General features: G+C 37.9%; 1 protein-coding gene across 1 annotated transcript in view; it reads right to left on the reverse strand.

Annotated features, from left to right (window-relative positions):
• Positions 1–16,821, reverse strand: part of arap2 (ArfGAP with RhoGAP domain, ankyrin repeat and PH domain 2) — a 101,853-nt gene that overhangs the window by 53,645 nt on the left and 31,387 nt on the right. Inside the window, exons 9-10 of the mRNA XM_039668814.2 lie at positions 13,664–13,842; positions 7,910–8,016 (exon numbers count right to left, since the gene is read on the reverse strand). Coding sequence (XP_039524748.2) covers positions 7,910–8,016; positions 13,664–13,842 — 286 coding nt within the window. The remainder of the gene's footprint in view (positions 1–7,909; positions 8,017–13,663; positions 13,843–16,821) is intronic.

Below are 16,821 nucleotides of genomic sequence, written 5' to 3' on the forward strand. Positions count from 1 at the left end.
AAGCAAAGGTGTAGAGTTACATTCAAGCTATTTTAAGGCATGAAGAAATTACTGACTACATAAGGACTTTAAAAATGCATATATTATATGGCTACATTCACACCACAGGCAAAAGTGGCCCAAATCAGATTTTTGTGTATCAGCTCTGATTTTTTTATAACAATGTGAACAGCACAAACCACATGGAATCTGATATTTTCGATTCTGATTTGAGCCACTTCCATAAGTGGTCCTAAATTAGGATACGTTCAACACCGTGAGCTTAAATTCTGATTTCAGATCAGATTTTTTTTTTGTATAGCTGTTCACATTGTTCTTTTAAATGGGGCCAATATCAGATTCCAGTGTGAACAGATCATGGTCCTGGACAGACCCGTATGCGCAAAACAACAATAAAAAAAAGCGTCACACAGCACGCTGTCATACAGAAGCAAACACAGAGGACATATAAGTAGGGCTGGGCAAAAAAATCTATTTTTCGATTAATCGTTTTTTAAAATGTGTTCGATTCAAAATCGATTCTCAACGGCCACGAATCGATTTTTTCCATATAAAGGGCTCGCGGACGCGGTATTGCATCTTCTCATCTCTCTGCACTAGGCAAACGCCAAGCGCTGCAGCTGTCGATACACACACGCGTTCAGGAGTCAGGACATGACGGAATATTCACTTAACAATCGGGCCAGCATTGCAACCTATGATCGTAACTAACGTTTATCATTTTCACGTCTTTTTGTGTTTTACAAGCGATGTTAAACCATCCAATGCTCGCGCACTCTCAGAGATGTCTTTCACTGCCTCACAAACAGCTCGCCAGAAACAAAAGTTTTGTCCCTGGATTATATCACTTTAACAGTTAAAACACGCGACATTATGTCAAAACTCTGGTCTTGGTGAGTAACCTCGTAAAGACAGTCGGTAATGTCTTAAATTAGCATTAAACGCGTGTGACAGAAAATTAATGAAACAGTATGGATTCGCGCACTAGTTCTTAAAGTGAACGCAGCCATTTGTGTCAGTCATTAATTCTGTTGTCATAACAACAGAATATAGTATTAATTCTAAGCAATCAGAATTAAAAGCCTTTGTATTTAATTCAGTCTGGACTAAAAAGACTATCCAGTGTTATTTTACATTGGATTACTTTATTCAGTTTCTGTAGTATATCTGACATACCCAAAAAACTACCCCAAAATGTCTCTTAATTTGTGTCTTTATTCTATTGTATTTATTTGTGCTACTTTTTTCAATTTAATTCAAAGATTGAAATCAAGCTTCCATACATAAACTAAAAAAAAAAAACATAAATACATAAACAAAAACAAAAAACAAAAATAAACAAAAAAATTACATTACCATTTAGGTAAGATCAATGTAAAAAAATGTCTAAATATTTATATATTTATTTATCTATATCTATCTTAAACATAAAATAACATGATACTGTTTGATCAAGCTGTGCGACTGTTCTGACTTTTTTTGCATATTGCATCAAAATCCTGTTTATTCTTTGTATGCATTTAGTGTACCTAAAATAAAAAGAGTTTTATATACAGGTTTATGGCTCTTAATTTCTTTGTATTAATTAACCACTAGTAAACTTATGTCCACTGTTCTTTTTTATAAATATAGGATTTGTATTACATCTTCATTATAGTCGAATCGAGAATCAAATCAGGAATCGAGAATCGAAATCGAAAATTGAATCGAAATCGAATCGAACTGAGAGCTTGTGAATCGAAATCGAATCGAAATTGAAATGTGAATCGATACCCAGCCCTACATATAAGTGATTACACATTAATTTAGAGTGTGATCTGCCAGGCAATATAAAAACAAAGACAAGGATGCAACAAAAATAAAGAGTTTTTAAACATTTATGATACAAGCCATCATGTTTTGCATGTATATAGAGCTGTCACTGTTCTGACACATCACTCACTGTCCTTCCACTGACTACCCTTCGCAACTGTCTTGATGTCAAGTATGTAAAACCTTTCAAGTGACTCCCATGAGCGTAGAAATGTGACAAACGTTGCTCTAGAATGGCGTAAAACTTCCGATATGACTGTTCAGACTAAGGTTGCATTGCAAAACATCTGAACTGTATCGGCTTGAGAACAACATATGGTAGTTGCACAAATCGGAATTGAAAAGATCAGATTCCATTTGATTTGTGTGCTGTTCACAGTCACACTGTCGAAAGAATCAGATCTGGGCCACATTTACCTACAGTCTGATCATAGCCTCAGATACAGATCAGGATGTTTTGCAATGCAACCTGTCTGAACAACCATGTCGGAATTCATGTGCCTTTTTTTTTTTCCATCACTCCAAATATTACACATACCATTAGTTCTTTTTGAATAAAAAGAAACAGCAGAAAAGTTAGTCAGTGGAGTGATGCTGAGCTGTTATTCTTCTAAGTATTGTGATGACAGCCTTATAAAATAAACTTGAGGAAGCTCTCTTTCTCCTCATCTGTGTTCCCCTTTTCACCCGCGCACAAATTGTCTGGCTTCCGCTAGGCACATAACCTAATAAATGAACGCATAAATACTGACTTCAGTAACCTCTGTGTTTACTTCCGTGTGACAATGTGTTGCGTGCCATCATTGTTATCGTTCTTTTGTTCATTAGGGTCAGTTCAGGACGTAACCAGTTCACACTTGAATCTAATATTGGCCACATTTAAAAGATAATGTAAACAGACGAACAAAACAAACAGATCTGAGCAATAAATCAGAAATGAGCATTAAGGCTTACAGTGTGGATGTAGCCTTAGGCTGAATCCCAATTCACCCCTTGGCCCTACCCCTTGTTTTCGAGTGTACCCCATGGCCCTTAAAACGGAGTTACAAGGGCCAAGGGGTTGAAATATTCCCCTACGAAATGGAACAACCCTTCATGAACCCGATACGTCACCAGTCGTCGGCGATGGCTCTGCCGTTACAGAGTTTGTACAGGATTTCTCCATGACAGCAACTGACAATCAGCGCAGCTGCTCTTAACTTTGAATAAACATGATGATTATAACATCCCTTCCTCGAAATGTATGTCTTTTCTGATCGGAAAGGTAATTTATTATACCATTTCTTAATTTGAACGACTTTAGTGTTGTTATAAGAGTAAATAAAGTGCGTGGTGGAATAATCTGGCGCTAAATTTAAATGTTTAACCGTTTGCGATCCATCTCGCCGGTGATTTCTGATGGATTCCGTGAAGTTTTCTCTTAGCCCTCCGTTTGGAGTGTGCCTCTGAAAAATCTCTGTTTCGAGGGCTATGTATCCCTACCCCTTCGCCCTACCCCTCGATCTCAAGAAGAATCGGTACACCCTACCCCTAGACGTGAACGCGCAAAACAGAGGGGTAGGGCTAAGGGGTAGGGCCAAGGGGTGAATTGGGATTGAGCCATAGTGTGCACAATAGTGGCAGTAAAGCTTTGCAATCATTTGCTACTGATATATATATATATATATATATATATATACAGTATATATATACCGCTGTTCTGAGATAATCCAGTCATTTCTATAACGAATCCATGCAATTAGGAATTTTGAGTGAGGGCAAATGATTGCCCAACACAGATTTGGAATCGGGTTCAGTTGGTAATACAAATTTGCTGTGTCGACCAACAGAAAGCTGCTTGGTTTGAAAGTGACTTCAATTCGAACATTGCTTCATGCATTGCTAAACTATTGACAAGAGACAATTGAGCTTTTTTTTTTGTGGAACACAACAGGGGGAATTTTAAAAGACTATTGCTCTTGCCCACTCTTTTGAATGGAGAATAAAGCTTTTTATAAAAGGATCATAAGTCCATACAAATTCTAACCTCACAAATCAAACTGGTGCAGTTCTGCAACCTTTACATCTCACTGAAGGGAACCGTGACATCAGAAGAGTTGGATTAGAGCGCACAAGTTACTGTATATAGGCCATTTAAAAATCCCCATTCATTGTGATTGTGTGGAAAAGAGAGATTAGCACATTTCTCAGAATTTCTTCTTTTTGTTCCACAGAAGACAGCAAGACCTAAGGGTTTGGATGAGTAAATGAATGATAGAATCAACATTGCTGGGTAAACTATACTTTTAATCTGGTAAAATCTTGTAATTTTAATTGTTGTAAAATTTTAAGATGGGGCCTGAATTCCCTAACTGACTCAAATATGGGAAGTCTGTGTATGTGAAAACAAAATATGTTATGATATATGCAATATAGAGTGTTTATTTAGACTCAAATCCAAAGTTATACTAGTAACTGTAAATTCCACCCTCATCCACTCAGGTCAAGCAGCAGACAAATTACAAAGGCAAACACCCCTTTTTAAACGTTCATTATTGCATTATGATTGGCAGTGATGAGACAGTGCAGCCTAATTGTAAAAACCAGTAATAGCTCTGAATCTGCTTTCTATTTCCATTATGACCCCCTCTGCACCCATTATTTTAAATGAGCACAGAGACCTTGATATGTCATTTTTGAGAAAAAAATTCCAATTATTTTGCCAACAACTAATACTAAATAGTCAGCCAGCCTCACATCGCTCAACGTTTAGAATGCAACTACAAACAGATCAATATTCTGTCCTGTCCACAAAAACAAAGATAAAAGATAAAGAGCAAAAATCTTTAACAATGTGCACCAGCCAAAGAAAGAGAGCGATAGCTTTTCGTTGTTTGTTGTGTCTTTTTTTTTTTTTTAGTCAGGGAACTGCATCAGCCCGAAAAGGATCATTAAAAAACAAACACGAAAACATCTCATCGATTAGGCCTCTGCAAATGGCTGCTTTGTTGGAAACATCAGCTTGCGTGGGGTCACAGGTGAGCGATGCCTGTACTGTACAGCTGTTATAACAGAGCTGATGTTTATAAAGAAAAAGAACAAGAGAGGGAAAAAAAACAGATCAATAATGAGTGTGCTTCAGATGAATGGTATCAGAGCATAGTATCAGAGCGGCAGGACAGTCATAATGAGAGAATGGCTGCTAGAAAATAACACAGCAGGCAACAAACTCTGAAAAAGAAATTATACTTAAAAGGCTCAAAAAGGAGAAATCGAGTTTCCTCTGCCTTTAATAAATCTCACACTGTACACCTATGCAAGCACTCAATTTTATTATCCACAGGCAAAAAAGTTTCAATGGTTTGACACTAATCTTTCTGCGAACTTCAACGGTTTAATCCATATTTTATTTTGGTTGGTCCAATCACTAATACTAAGAAGAACGATTGCTCTAATGAACCAAGGCAAAAGTTTCACCTTACATGGAAAAACGGTTACAAACTTGGGAGGAAGTTTGTAAGAGAATTAATAGTACTTAAACAGGTTTCTATGGGTTTAGCTCAAACAATTCAGGCACTCACTTTTTCCATTCCAGGATTTCCACAGAAATGGCTCGGAAATTGTTGTTTTCATAGCTAGTTTTTATATAAGGATGCAAATTGTTTTTGTGATATGATTAACATGATAAGACATAAACATTTCTCACTTTAAAAAAAATGAATGTGATTTAAAAAGTAAATAAATATTCTAACAATAAATTAAAGTTGGAATGACTCAGAAGTTGCAATAATCTTTTCTTACCTATTGTTATGTATATCCGAGTGAAAGGCTTCTTTTAAAGAAGGGCGGGACTTGATTTTGTCCATTAAGCATTGATTGGATCATTGGATCAGTGTGCCCCCTTTTTTAGCATCGTTGGTTGCAAAGTTTTTCCATTCATTTCTCCCATAGGGAAATTTTTTTAAGTCTAAAAAAACAAACCAAACCAACCCGCTACAAGGTGAACCATAACATTACAAACTTTGATCTAAAGCCAAACTTATTTGAAAATCGGACAAAAAATAGAAAGCTACAAGACTGTGTACTTAACGGCTTTAGTAAGAGGAAAGAATAGTTGATTATGTATAAAAAATATATTTTAAATGTATTGCAAAAACACAAATTATTTTAAAAAAACAAAGGGAAGCAAACTTGATTACATTATTTGAGGTGTTTCATGGGAGTGGGCGAGTAAGTTAATGAGTTTCGACTCTTATTGATGAAATATTTTGCAGAATCATGAGTAATTTTTTTAACAAAAACTTCCACTGCTAAACAATTATTTGGAAAAAATTAAGTAAAAAAAATAATGTGGGCTGATACCTCATAGCTCATATAGGGGTCTGTATTTAACGGTTTAGAAGTTAACTGCTAAAAAAAGCATGTGTTCAACCAGACGCTAATTTGTGCTGGTCTTAGCGTTGGTCATTATGGAAATGATCTGCTGCATCTGTGTCCATTAGTTAGCTCGTCGTCAGTAGATCACATGAAAAACTTTTCTCTCCCATCAGCGCTTTTATGAAATTGCGCTCTCACGCTAATTTGCTCCGTTTGGTAAATCTGTCCCTTAATATTCCTTTTATGTTGTTTAAGGACTCAGCATGTTCTTGAACTTAAAATTGAAGGATTGCCCAATCTAAGGTAATGTAGAGATGGTAAGAGTTTCGTCCAAGAGTAAACTGCCTGACTCTGGACTATGGGGGACTCAAAATATCCTTTCATAATTCCTCCAAGACTTAAGTGCTTCAACAACTCTTCACTGAAATCTCTTTTGATCCACCCATACTGCACTTCAACACAGTTATGAAGAGCAAATCAACGAAAGTTTTTAAATGGCAGGATGAGTCAATCCCACACTTAAACATTTGGTACAATATGACTATACTTCAAACAATAGTGAGTTGCCTATAATGTCTACATGGGCAACTCTGTTAACGTTCATTCAAAAATAGCTCTACTTATCCAAACACGCTCAAGAGACTCAACTAATGCTCTTGGTTGATTCAAGCATCATCTGACATGAACATTGCTATGCAAATGTCTCAATATAAAAAAAATAACTAAAAACAACATTTATATGCACAAATTTGAAAAAACAAAAAAACAAGTGTATGATACAGCAAATGCAACTATGCAATGGTTTTATGTTTCTATAAGGCTGTGTGAAAATTGTGGGTGCTTGAAAGCGTTCTGGCAGCGCAGCGTTTTTTCCATTGACATGTTTCGTTGCTATGATACAGAATATCCGCAGCACAGTTTAATTGTAACTGATTTCGCAGATAATTTGTTTCATACTAAAAAAAGTATTTTTCATCCATTTTGTTGGGTCAGCTCTGCTGGTTGATGTCGTTGTACAGAAAAAATGTTGTGACAGTTAGTCGGTGTGGTTTAGTCCCGCCCCTCCTCCACTGTGATTGGACAGTTGGTTAAAAACTGACAGTAATGAGCGCTGAGTTTTATCCAAAGTTGAACATTTTTCAACTCTCGGCGACCAGTAAAAAACGCCGGGCGCTCGGCGGTTCAGCGTGAAAAAACTGCTCAGTGTCTAGTTATGCCCATGGCGTTTAAAAAACACGGCGCTCCCATTGAAAACAATTGAAAACATGCGCCAGGCGCGTGGAAAAAAAAAAGCTCAGCGCCTAGTTACGTCCATGGCGTTTAAAAAACGTGGCGTTCCCATTGAAAACATACGCCAGGTGCGTGGAAAAAAACGCTTTGGTGGACACACGGCCACATTCTGCAAATTATGAAAGTAATCAGAAACTGTTTTTGAAATAAAGTCTTTGAACTCATAATCTGAAGGCATTTTAGTAAATAAATTTATATTTACACCAAGAATACTTAATCCTTCAAGTCTAAACTTGAGTGAAGCTTTGATGCGTTTTTTTCCTTTTCTTTTCTTTTTAGCATAAAGCGATATTGAGGAAGTCCAGGTAGAGGCTTAACTCTGTTTGAAGGTCATCTGCAATCTGTTTAAAACCATCTACTGTTCAATTTATGCTAATATTTTATTTTGATAAGAGATTTTCTTACTCTCTGGCCTTATGCTAATACAGTTTATAATAACTTAGTAGTTTACCAGAAGGATTTGAAAGGCGTAGTGATCTCAAATCCTTTCCTCTCCAACGGTTTCACACACGCAGCCGTCAGGTCCACTGCAGCGATAGCCAGCCCTGCATTAAAATCCTGTGAACAACCAGAATAATATCAAATTAAGACCTTTATAAAACATTGTTCATATCCACATATATCATCAGGAACAAAAATAAAGAAATATACATAGTAGTGCAAATGAAGCAGCAAATGTTCACGCATCATGCATGTTTTAGTGTTGTGCGCTGATTTTTATGTCTTATGGAGGTTAATGTTATGGAATCATAAGTATCTGTGGTGTGTGATTGACAAGAAGTTGAATTTTAATGTTAATGAGGAGATGATTTGCAAAAGAGGCCAGCAACGTCTGTACTGTCTACGGAGACTGTCCAAATTTAAAGTTGATGGGTCTTAAATCTCATATTGAGTCGATTTTTTAACATTTAGTGTGTTATGGTGGTATGGAAGTCTTGGTGTGAAGGCAAAGACTGCTTTGGTGAAAATAATAAATACTAACACTAAGATCTTAGGAGTTCAGCAGAGTCACCCTACTGACCTGTACAACCAGCAGGTAGTTAGGAAAACCTAATCCATTTTAATGGTTACTTCACATCCTCTCTATTCTGAGTTTCAGTTCAGGATCTCGACTGAGATTTCCCTCGGTTAGAAATAACGGATATAAACATTCATTTATTCCTACTTCCGTTTCTCTGTTAAATTTGGGTATGGCGGGAGTAGGTGGAAGGAAGTAGTTGTTTGGTTTTTGTGTGGGTACTGTGTGTGTGCCCTTATTTTAGTGTTAATTTGTAAAGGTACCTTTTTAACTTTTATTGAAAATATGAATGTATTGTAAATTGCCCTTTTGTTTGCTGTCTTGCTGTAAAATGAATGGCCCTTCGGAGACATATACAAATAAAGTAAAGTAAACTCAAGATAAGTCACTGCATTTGAACAATCCAACATATTCACGGGCTGAAGCCAACTATAAAATGCAAGGAAACTGTTGAGTGAGAAGGGTCAAGGAGAGCACAGAACAGACACAGAGCTCACTGGAGGGTGAATACCTGCTGATTCATTGATCAGCATCTGAATGAATGACAAAGTTTATTTCACACAAGAACAAGCAGGAAATACACAACAAACTTTATTATAGACTTCACCGAATACTTCAAGGACAACAGCAATATAAAGACCGCAAGGGGACAAGAAGAAAGGAGATGACAGTCTAAGGCTGCCGTGTCGACCCTCTCAAGACATTACTTATACTCAATATCAAGACAACACTATGATGCTTTCCAACAGGTTTTATCATAGTTTTTGTCCGACTAAGATAAAACCTTCTTTTGCAGCAATTTTTGCGTGAGCATATCAGTGAACACTCGGTGAGTTTCACGTCTTTGTAAACTTTGTAAAGTTTAACGCGTTTTATGAATGATTGTTCCAGTGCACAAATTCTCGGGACAGCAGCATTTGTGCAAATTTAAAACCGTTCTGTTTCATCAGAAACGATCTTAAAACAGGGCTTTAAGTGTAACATACCGAACTAACCCTTTAAGTGAACCAAACAGCAACTTGACAGCTGAGTGGAAGAGATCAGCATTTGGTATTTTGATAATGACTTCTTTTGTGTTTTGAGTGTCATGAAAGCCAGTTGATGACACAATTTTCACTATAAAGCAAATGATCTGTGAAAGGTGAACTCGATTGGACTCACCAAATGTAGTCGTTAATATGTGATTCCACACAGCATTTAAATAGACACATTTATACTCACAAAATGTATTCAAATTGATCATCAAAGGGGGAAAAAAACCTTAAGACACTTAGATAAGAATTTCTGAAATATGTCTTATAGAAATGAGTGAACTTCTGACTGCACAGTGAGTTGAGTCATCTTTGCTGCAATGTCACATGTAATTAAAAGGAAAACTCCCTCAGTGAGACTCAAAAGTAGTGACACATGCCTAATCTAGTAATAGAAAGTCTGGTGTGAACAGGTGTGAGTAAAGTTAAAGGTAAAGAGAGAGAAAGAGTGATACTTAAACAACCGCAGTGAGGTCATTACCCAAGAATGATCTCATGAATGCTATTAAACAGACACACTGCAAGGCCTTTCTTTTCAATTTACTCATTTTACACTAAAGCTTTTTTGACATTTCATGCCTATTCTTATCTGCAACATAAAAACAGCCCCCAGTCTTTTATTTCAGAACCCTAAGGCTCTGTTATAAACCTAGTGAGATGCCTTCCTCATTGCCACACGTGCAACTGCCTTCTCCGGAAGTGAGAAGGAAATAATATTATAAGTGACATAAATGACAATTTGGACAGTTCTGCATAGACAGACACTCTCACACAAACCATGCGGAAGATTTGACAGCTTCGCAGCTGACTGCAGAGTTTGGCATTTTAATACTACATTTTGATTAGATTAAAATACTGAAAAGTATTGGTAAAATTGGTTAAGACATATTATACAGTATTTATTTTGTATGAGACATTTCATCTTTGTCTATGTTGGATAGATTTTTTCCACTGAGCTCATTGCAACAGGATTGCCTTTTCTGTCAAGGATACATGTGATGAGGTCTTACAATTTGGACAAAGGAAGGTTTCTAAAACTTTTCACAAATAGTGGATTGCATGTGGTTACATGGGTTACATTGGACAGCAGTTTTATTACCCTAGATTCAAAAAGAAAAAAAAAATGATTGACAGTTTTTTTGGGGGGCAATACATTACAGTAAGTGCTCCAATTTTTCAATATTCCAGTATACACACTCTGAATGTTGCATGGCCCTGGTTTAAAAACAGCATAACAAAACGGAACAAAGAACAGGGTTTTTGAGATGTTATTGTCAAAGCTGAACTACTTTAAACTTGATTCGATACGGTGCATTAAAATAGAGCTGAATAGTTAACATTCAAACAGCAAGACTCGATGTAATGACCAAAGATTTAAAAAAAAAACAGCTCAGACGGAACATTGCGTGTGTGAACAGCTTCTTATTTCCTTTCCTTTTTTTTTTTGTTCGTTAAAAAACTATTTGTTTGGTCAGCTAGTAGACACCTCAGTGCTTAAACCACAAATTATTTGATTAAGATTTGTGTGAAATCAGTTGTCAAATTCAACCTTCATCCACAGCATACTCTCCATTTCAGTAAAATGAAATTATCTGAAATGCAAATGACAGAGCCCTGACACTCCTACTGTCTTGTCATTTTAAGCGTGCAGTTCTGAGTTCGCTTGGACCATGCGCTCGTTCACCCGTGTGATGCGTTGTATGTGCTGAGCATGTTGTTTAGATCCCGACACTTCTGGTTCGGTTTCGGTTCAGTGTCAGGGTTCAGGCATTCATGCTCCATGTTTTGTCTCTTGTACATGCGCTCTCATCCCATGTGTTTTGTAGAGCACATGCTTTATGTTTTCATTGGCCAGAAGTTCTTGTGTTGTCTTGTTCTGTGTAGAATATGGCTTGTGTTTTTTAATTATTGTTACATATTTTCATATTTAGTGTGGACACACAGTCGGTTTGTGGGGCTTGTGATTGTGTTCACTGGTCATGTGCTCTTATTTTTGTCATGTTTGGTGTGAACACAATCATGGCTTGTCATGTTTGTGCCATGTGCTAAGACGGAGACGAAGTCAGACACTTCCTGTTTCACGTAGTGACGCTCACGCTGCGTTTGCATACTTTACCACAGCTAAAGTGAAATAAATGCAATATTTATCAAATACACAGAGTTTTCAGAGTAAACCCCGAAGCTAACATACTTTTCAACAAAACATATTTTTGGTTTACTTTGATGGCCCCATTAACACATTCTACAACTAAGTAATGTTGCACCTACATGTCAATTAACAATGTCTAATGAGAGTAAGCTGACATGTTAAAATAAAAAGTTATTTCTAGTTAACAGAATGTTCAAAGGGAACCATTGAAATAAAGTGTTACCATATTTTTAGACCAATGTATCATACAGGCTCATTGGGAGCTCAGGCTGAAATTCTAGAATCTCCTAAGACATCTTCTAATTGTCCTCTTAAACTTTAAATGTTAGCCATCAGAGACCCCGCAAAGTGCCATTCCAGCACCAATGTGCTTTGTCTTTCTGTGTTTTTTTGGAGCAAATAGTTTAAGTAAGGAAATCAAAAATCGATGTAGCACTAAACTGTAGTGGCATCACGTGATTTGGGCTTGCCTGTTAGGTTGGCTTTCATTACCTTGGGGAAACATCATTGCCTGACCTCAGAGGAGAAAAGGGCAGCACACTTCATCCTCTCCAAGACGGGAAGGGGGGTAAAAACCAGCGTCCTGGGCAGCTCGTTCATCTTGTTAAATTAAATACTCCACTTCACTGAACATGAACCGAGTTACCCACCACCATACCTTTCTCTCTCTGTCTCCTCCTCCTTCTCTCCATCTTGATGCTCCTTTGTGTTTTCTTCATCCCTCAACAGTCACTGCTGTCTTCACCTCCCTCTGTTATCCCTCCGCTCTTGTCTCTTTGCCCAGTTCCTCATTCATTCCCCTCTTTCCCTCTCTCCTTTACTTTTGCCTCATGCCATCTTTCCCTCCACTCCCTCCCGTTTATCTCACCACTTGTCGGAGTGGTTGCCACAGAGGGGATTTAATGCAAAAACAATACAATCAATTTCCATTTTCACTGCTCTCTTTCTCTTTCCCCCTTCCGCATGCTAAATCGCCTGACGAAAAACAATTTCCTTGCAGAATGAAGACAAAGATGTTTGCTCGTGCTAATAAGGAAAATAATGAAAGACAAACAGAGATGATGAAGTGTGTGTGCCTCTTATTCACACAGAATAACCTTCTCTGCTTAATCTCATTTAAAACTGAGACCAATTGGGTATAGATCACATACATATGCATACGAGGTGCCATGGCTTGCGTGTGCATTGTAATAACTATACTCTCAGCATATGGGCTCATTCACATAGGAAGGAGAACAAAACACATGTACAACTACTTTTAAATGTGTGAAAGTTTCAGTTCTTGACATAACACTGACATAACAGTATCTAATATCACAAACAAAGAGGGGGATATAGCAGTGGAATAGATAATAATAGATCAAAACATAGGAAGGAAGGAAGGAAGGAAGGAAGGAAGGAAGGAAGGAAGGAAGGAGGGAATGAAGGAGGGAAGGAAGGAAGGAAGTAAGGAAGGAAGGGATGGATCCCTCCAAAAAAGGAAGGAAGGGAGGAAGGAAGGAAGGAAGGAAGAAATAAAGGAAGAAAGGAAGGGAGGAAGGAAGGAAGGAAGGAAGAAAGGAAGAAAGGAAGGGAAGGGAGGAAGGAAGGAAGGAAATGGACTGCATTTATATAGCTATATAGTTTATATCGCAAACAAAGGGGAGGATATAGCAGTGGAGTAGATAATAATAGATTAAAACAGAGGAAGGAAGGAAGGAAGGAAGGAAGGAAGGAAGGAAGGAAGGAAGGAAGGAAGGAAGGAAGGAAGGAAGGAAGGAAGGAAGGAAGGAAGGAAGGAAGGAAGGGATGGATCCCTCCAAAAAAGGAAGGGAAGGGAAGGGAGGGAGGGAGGGAGGAAGGAAGGAATGAATGGATCCCTCCAAAAAAGGAAGGGGAGGGAGGAAGGAAGGAAGGAAGGAAGGAAGGAAAGAAGGAAGGAAGGAAGGATGGATGGAGGGAGGGATGGAGGGATGGATGGATGGATGGATCCCTCCAAAAAATAACAAAAAAAATATTTAGATTTACCTGGTCTGTTTTACAGAGTTTGAAGCTGGTTCCCATGAGGATGAGGTAGACTCTTCCTTTGAGGCCGCGCAGCTCGACGTAGCCACTCTTGTTTGTGTTATTTTTGCGAGGCTGACGGGAAATGGAGGACTGGGAGCTCACTGCAGTCTGGAGAACCTCTAGCCAATCCTGACGTTCTCCTTAGAGGGAAGACAGAAGATGGAGGGAGGTAAGAAGTGGTGTGCGTGCCTGTGGAGGAACGCTGCATTCTGTTTGATGTATGTTGGCGAATGCGCAGGTATGCATGTGTGTGTGGAGATGCTGTGCCACGGGAATAAAAGGGAATGGAAAAGTGTCTAATATTATTGTTATACTTTATAAACTCTGAAATCTGCAAACAAAGCAGGTATGCAAAAGCCCCTGTGTCTCATTGTATTGCGTCTGCCTCTGTGTTTGTGTGTGCTTGTGAGATGAGGGAAGGAAGCCTGAGAGGGTTTTCTTGTGCTGTTTAAATAGGGCTACAGGGGGCTTCACACAAATTCGTTGCAAGCACACAAACACTAGCCAAAAAACATTAACAGCTGGATACTCTTATCCTCTGCAGGTCTACAGCACCTGCCACATCCAGAGAGGGAGAGATAGAGAGAGGGGGAAAGGGGAGAGAGAGCAGGATCTCATTTCAATAAAAGTGAGTGTTTCTGCAAACATTGATTGTCTATCGGACAAAAGTCAAATTTTGCTTTTTAGGCGTTTAGAGTTTTAGGCGCAATGTAAATGTTAGAGCATCAGTTATATACCATATTTGACTACTTAAGTACAGTTCCATTTTATGATTATGAAAACAAAAGTTTGATTCAGTAATGACACTCACATGTGCATATCTGCATTACGTAGAAACTAAAGCCACCTTGTGAGAGGTACATTTTGGCAATATTACTCTTTACTTGCCTCACTCACTCACACATCTCATTCTGTATTCCTCACATTGCACAAGAAAAGAAAGACTGAAATACAAACCTGCAATAATGTAACAGCTTTCCCCACACTTTATGGACTGACATGTGTAAAGTATTTTTTTGCCAGACTGCTGTATGACTAGTTTTACTCATAGGTGATAATTAAATAACACCAAAGAATGCAGATAACTTTAATTTTGTTAAGCATTCCACCTGGGTTTGATTTACGAATATAATTTAATCCATTACAAACATTTTCTCCATTTATTGATAAACGTCCACTAGAAGGCTTTGTGTGTATCAAGGTCAAAGTTTGGCTAGTTAGCATGGTCCCAACATGGGGTCAGTAACATTGACAGTAAAGACATTTATCAATTTACATTTATAAAATTGTAGTAATATTTCACAGCATTCCTGTAATTAAAATCAGATAAATGTAACCTTAAAAACATTAAATAAATCTTACCGAGCACAACTTCTTTTTAACAGAAATGGTAGCACACTTTTAAGATCCGTCGACGTTTAAGATCCAATTCTCACTATGAATTAGTTGCTTATTAGCATGCTTATTACTAGTTTATAAATAATTTTAAGCTCATATTAATGATTTATTCTGCATGACCATATTCTACATCCCTTAATCCCATCCAATATATAAACTTAACCACTACCTTACTAACTATTAATAATCAGTAATTAGAAGTTTATTGAGGCAAACAAGGATGAGACAATTGGACCCTAATCCAAAGTGTGACCGAAATCGTTTAAGCCGCTTTTCCACAGTTGGGCCAAACCGCTCTCGTTGTTAAACTGTTCCATTCAGTGGTGATCCGGCCCAGCAGGTACGGATATGATTTAATTTTCCAATGTGGAGCTGATAACAGAGCTCTTTGGAATGTAATACAAATGCGTCAATCATTGCCTCGGCAACGCAAAATTTTACAGATGGAACGAGATGTAAATAGCAACTGCATTATGGAGGATTATCAGATTTTTCTGTTAATTTTATTATTAATTAACGTGTGTTTATTCGCTTAAATAGCACTCTGTCAGCTACAGAGAAACTGGTAGCCAGGCAACAGACAAGTGACCAATCCTGAGTGGCGACGTCACTACACGCTTTCTACCAGCACGGTTCAGCGCGGCTGCTCAGAGAATTCCGGGCCGCGAACGGCCGAACCAAGTGGAAATATAACACACCTTACTGTTATAAGAACTGTTCGGCCCAACGGTGGAAAAGCAGCTTTGGTTTCAGATAACTGGATCAAAACAAATTGACAGGAGAACTGAAAACCCAAGATTTCAAATTATATAGACTGTCTTAATAAAACATACCATTTCATTTTACAGACTTAGTTATCACTGAGAGTGACCATAGCTTCAATACAACCTCACAGAAAGTTACAAACTGCACTTTGTGGTTACCCATAAATTCTGAAACCTTGAAAATTGGTGGCTGTGAACACATGTATTTCCCATTCTCCATGAAAACATTGTTATTCACAAAATATTACACTCTCTCTAAAAGAAGAGACCTGCACAGTTGAAGACTGCCCCCGAAAGAGTGGATGCCATGTGAATGTTTTCTCACTCATACACACACTCTTGTGCATCTAAATGATTCCCAATGTGCAGCTTGATCTCTAACACTAATTCTCATTCTTATCTTTTGTGCTCATCCCATGACCACCCACTTCCAGCTCTTTCATTCACTCACTCATTCTCTCTCTCCTCTTCTCTTGTGTTTATCTTAAGATTGATGACTCTTTCAGACTGCTATAAAGCTGTTTAAAGATGCATGAGCAGATCGGACCAGTGCTCTCTCTCTCTCTCTGTCTCTGAATTCTTCTTATGGTGGAAAGTACAGTTAAATGCATGTCTAAACTGACTTCCCTCACAGTAATTCACTTACAAAGGGTCAGAGGTCATTACACAAGAGCTGGGGAGAATAGAGTGACTGAGGAGACCATTATTTGTTGATATTCTAGGACACTATGGCACACAGCAATGCTATTAGCCACAGATTTACCACAGTAATTGTGATACGGATGGTAATTGATTGGCTCATGGCGAATCCCTCACCCTTAGACTGTTGCTTTTACTACAAGGTGTCCAAATAAATAAATAAACTACAATACAAAAAGTTAAATAATCTCACCCGTCTGAATGGCCTTGAGCAAGTCAAGTTGCTCCATTTACAAATAATGACAAATCATGTGTGTC

The sequence above is a fragment of the Pimephales promelas genome, chromosome 1 (genome assembly GCF_988280905.1).
Source record: "Pimephales promelas chromosome 1, fPimPro1.hap1.1, whole genome shotgun sequence".
Taxonomy (NCBI): Eukaryota; Metazoa; Chordata; class Actinopteri; order Cypriniformes; family Leuciscidae; genus Pimephales; species Pimephales promelas.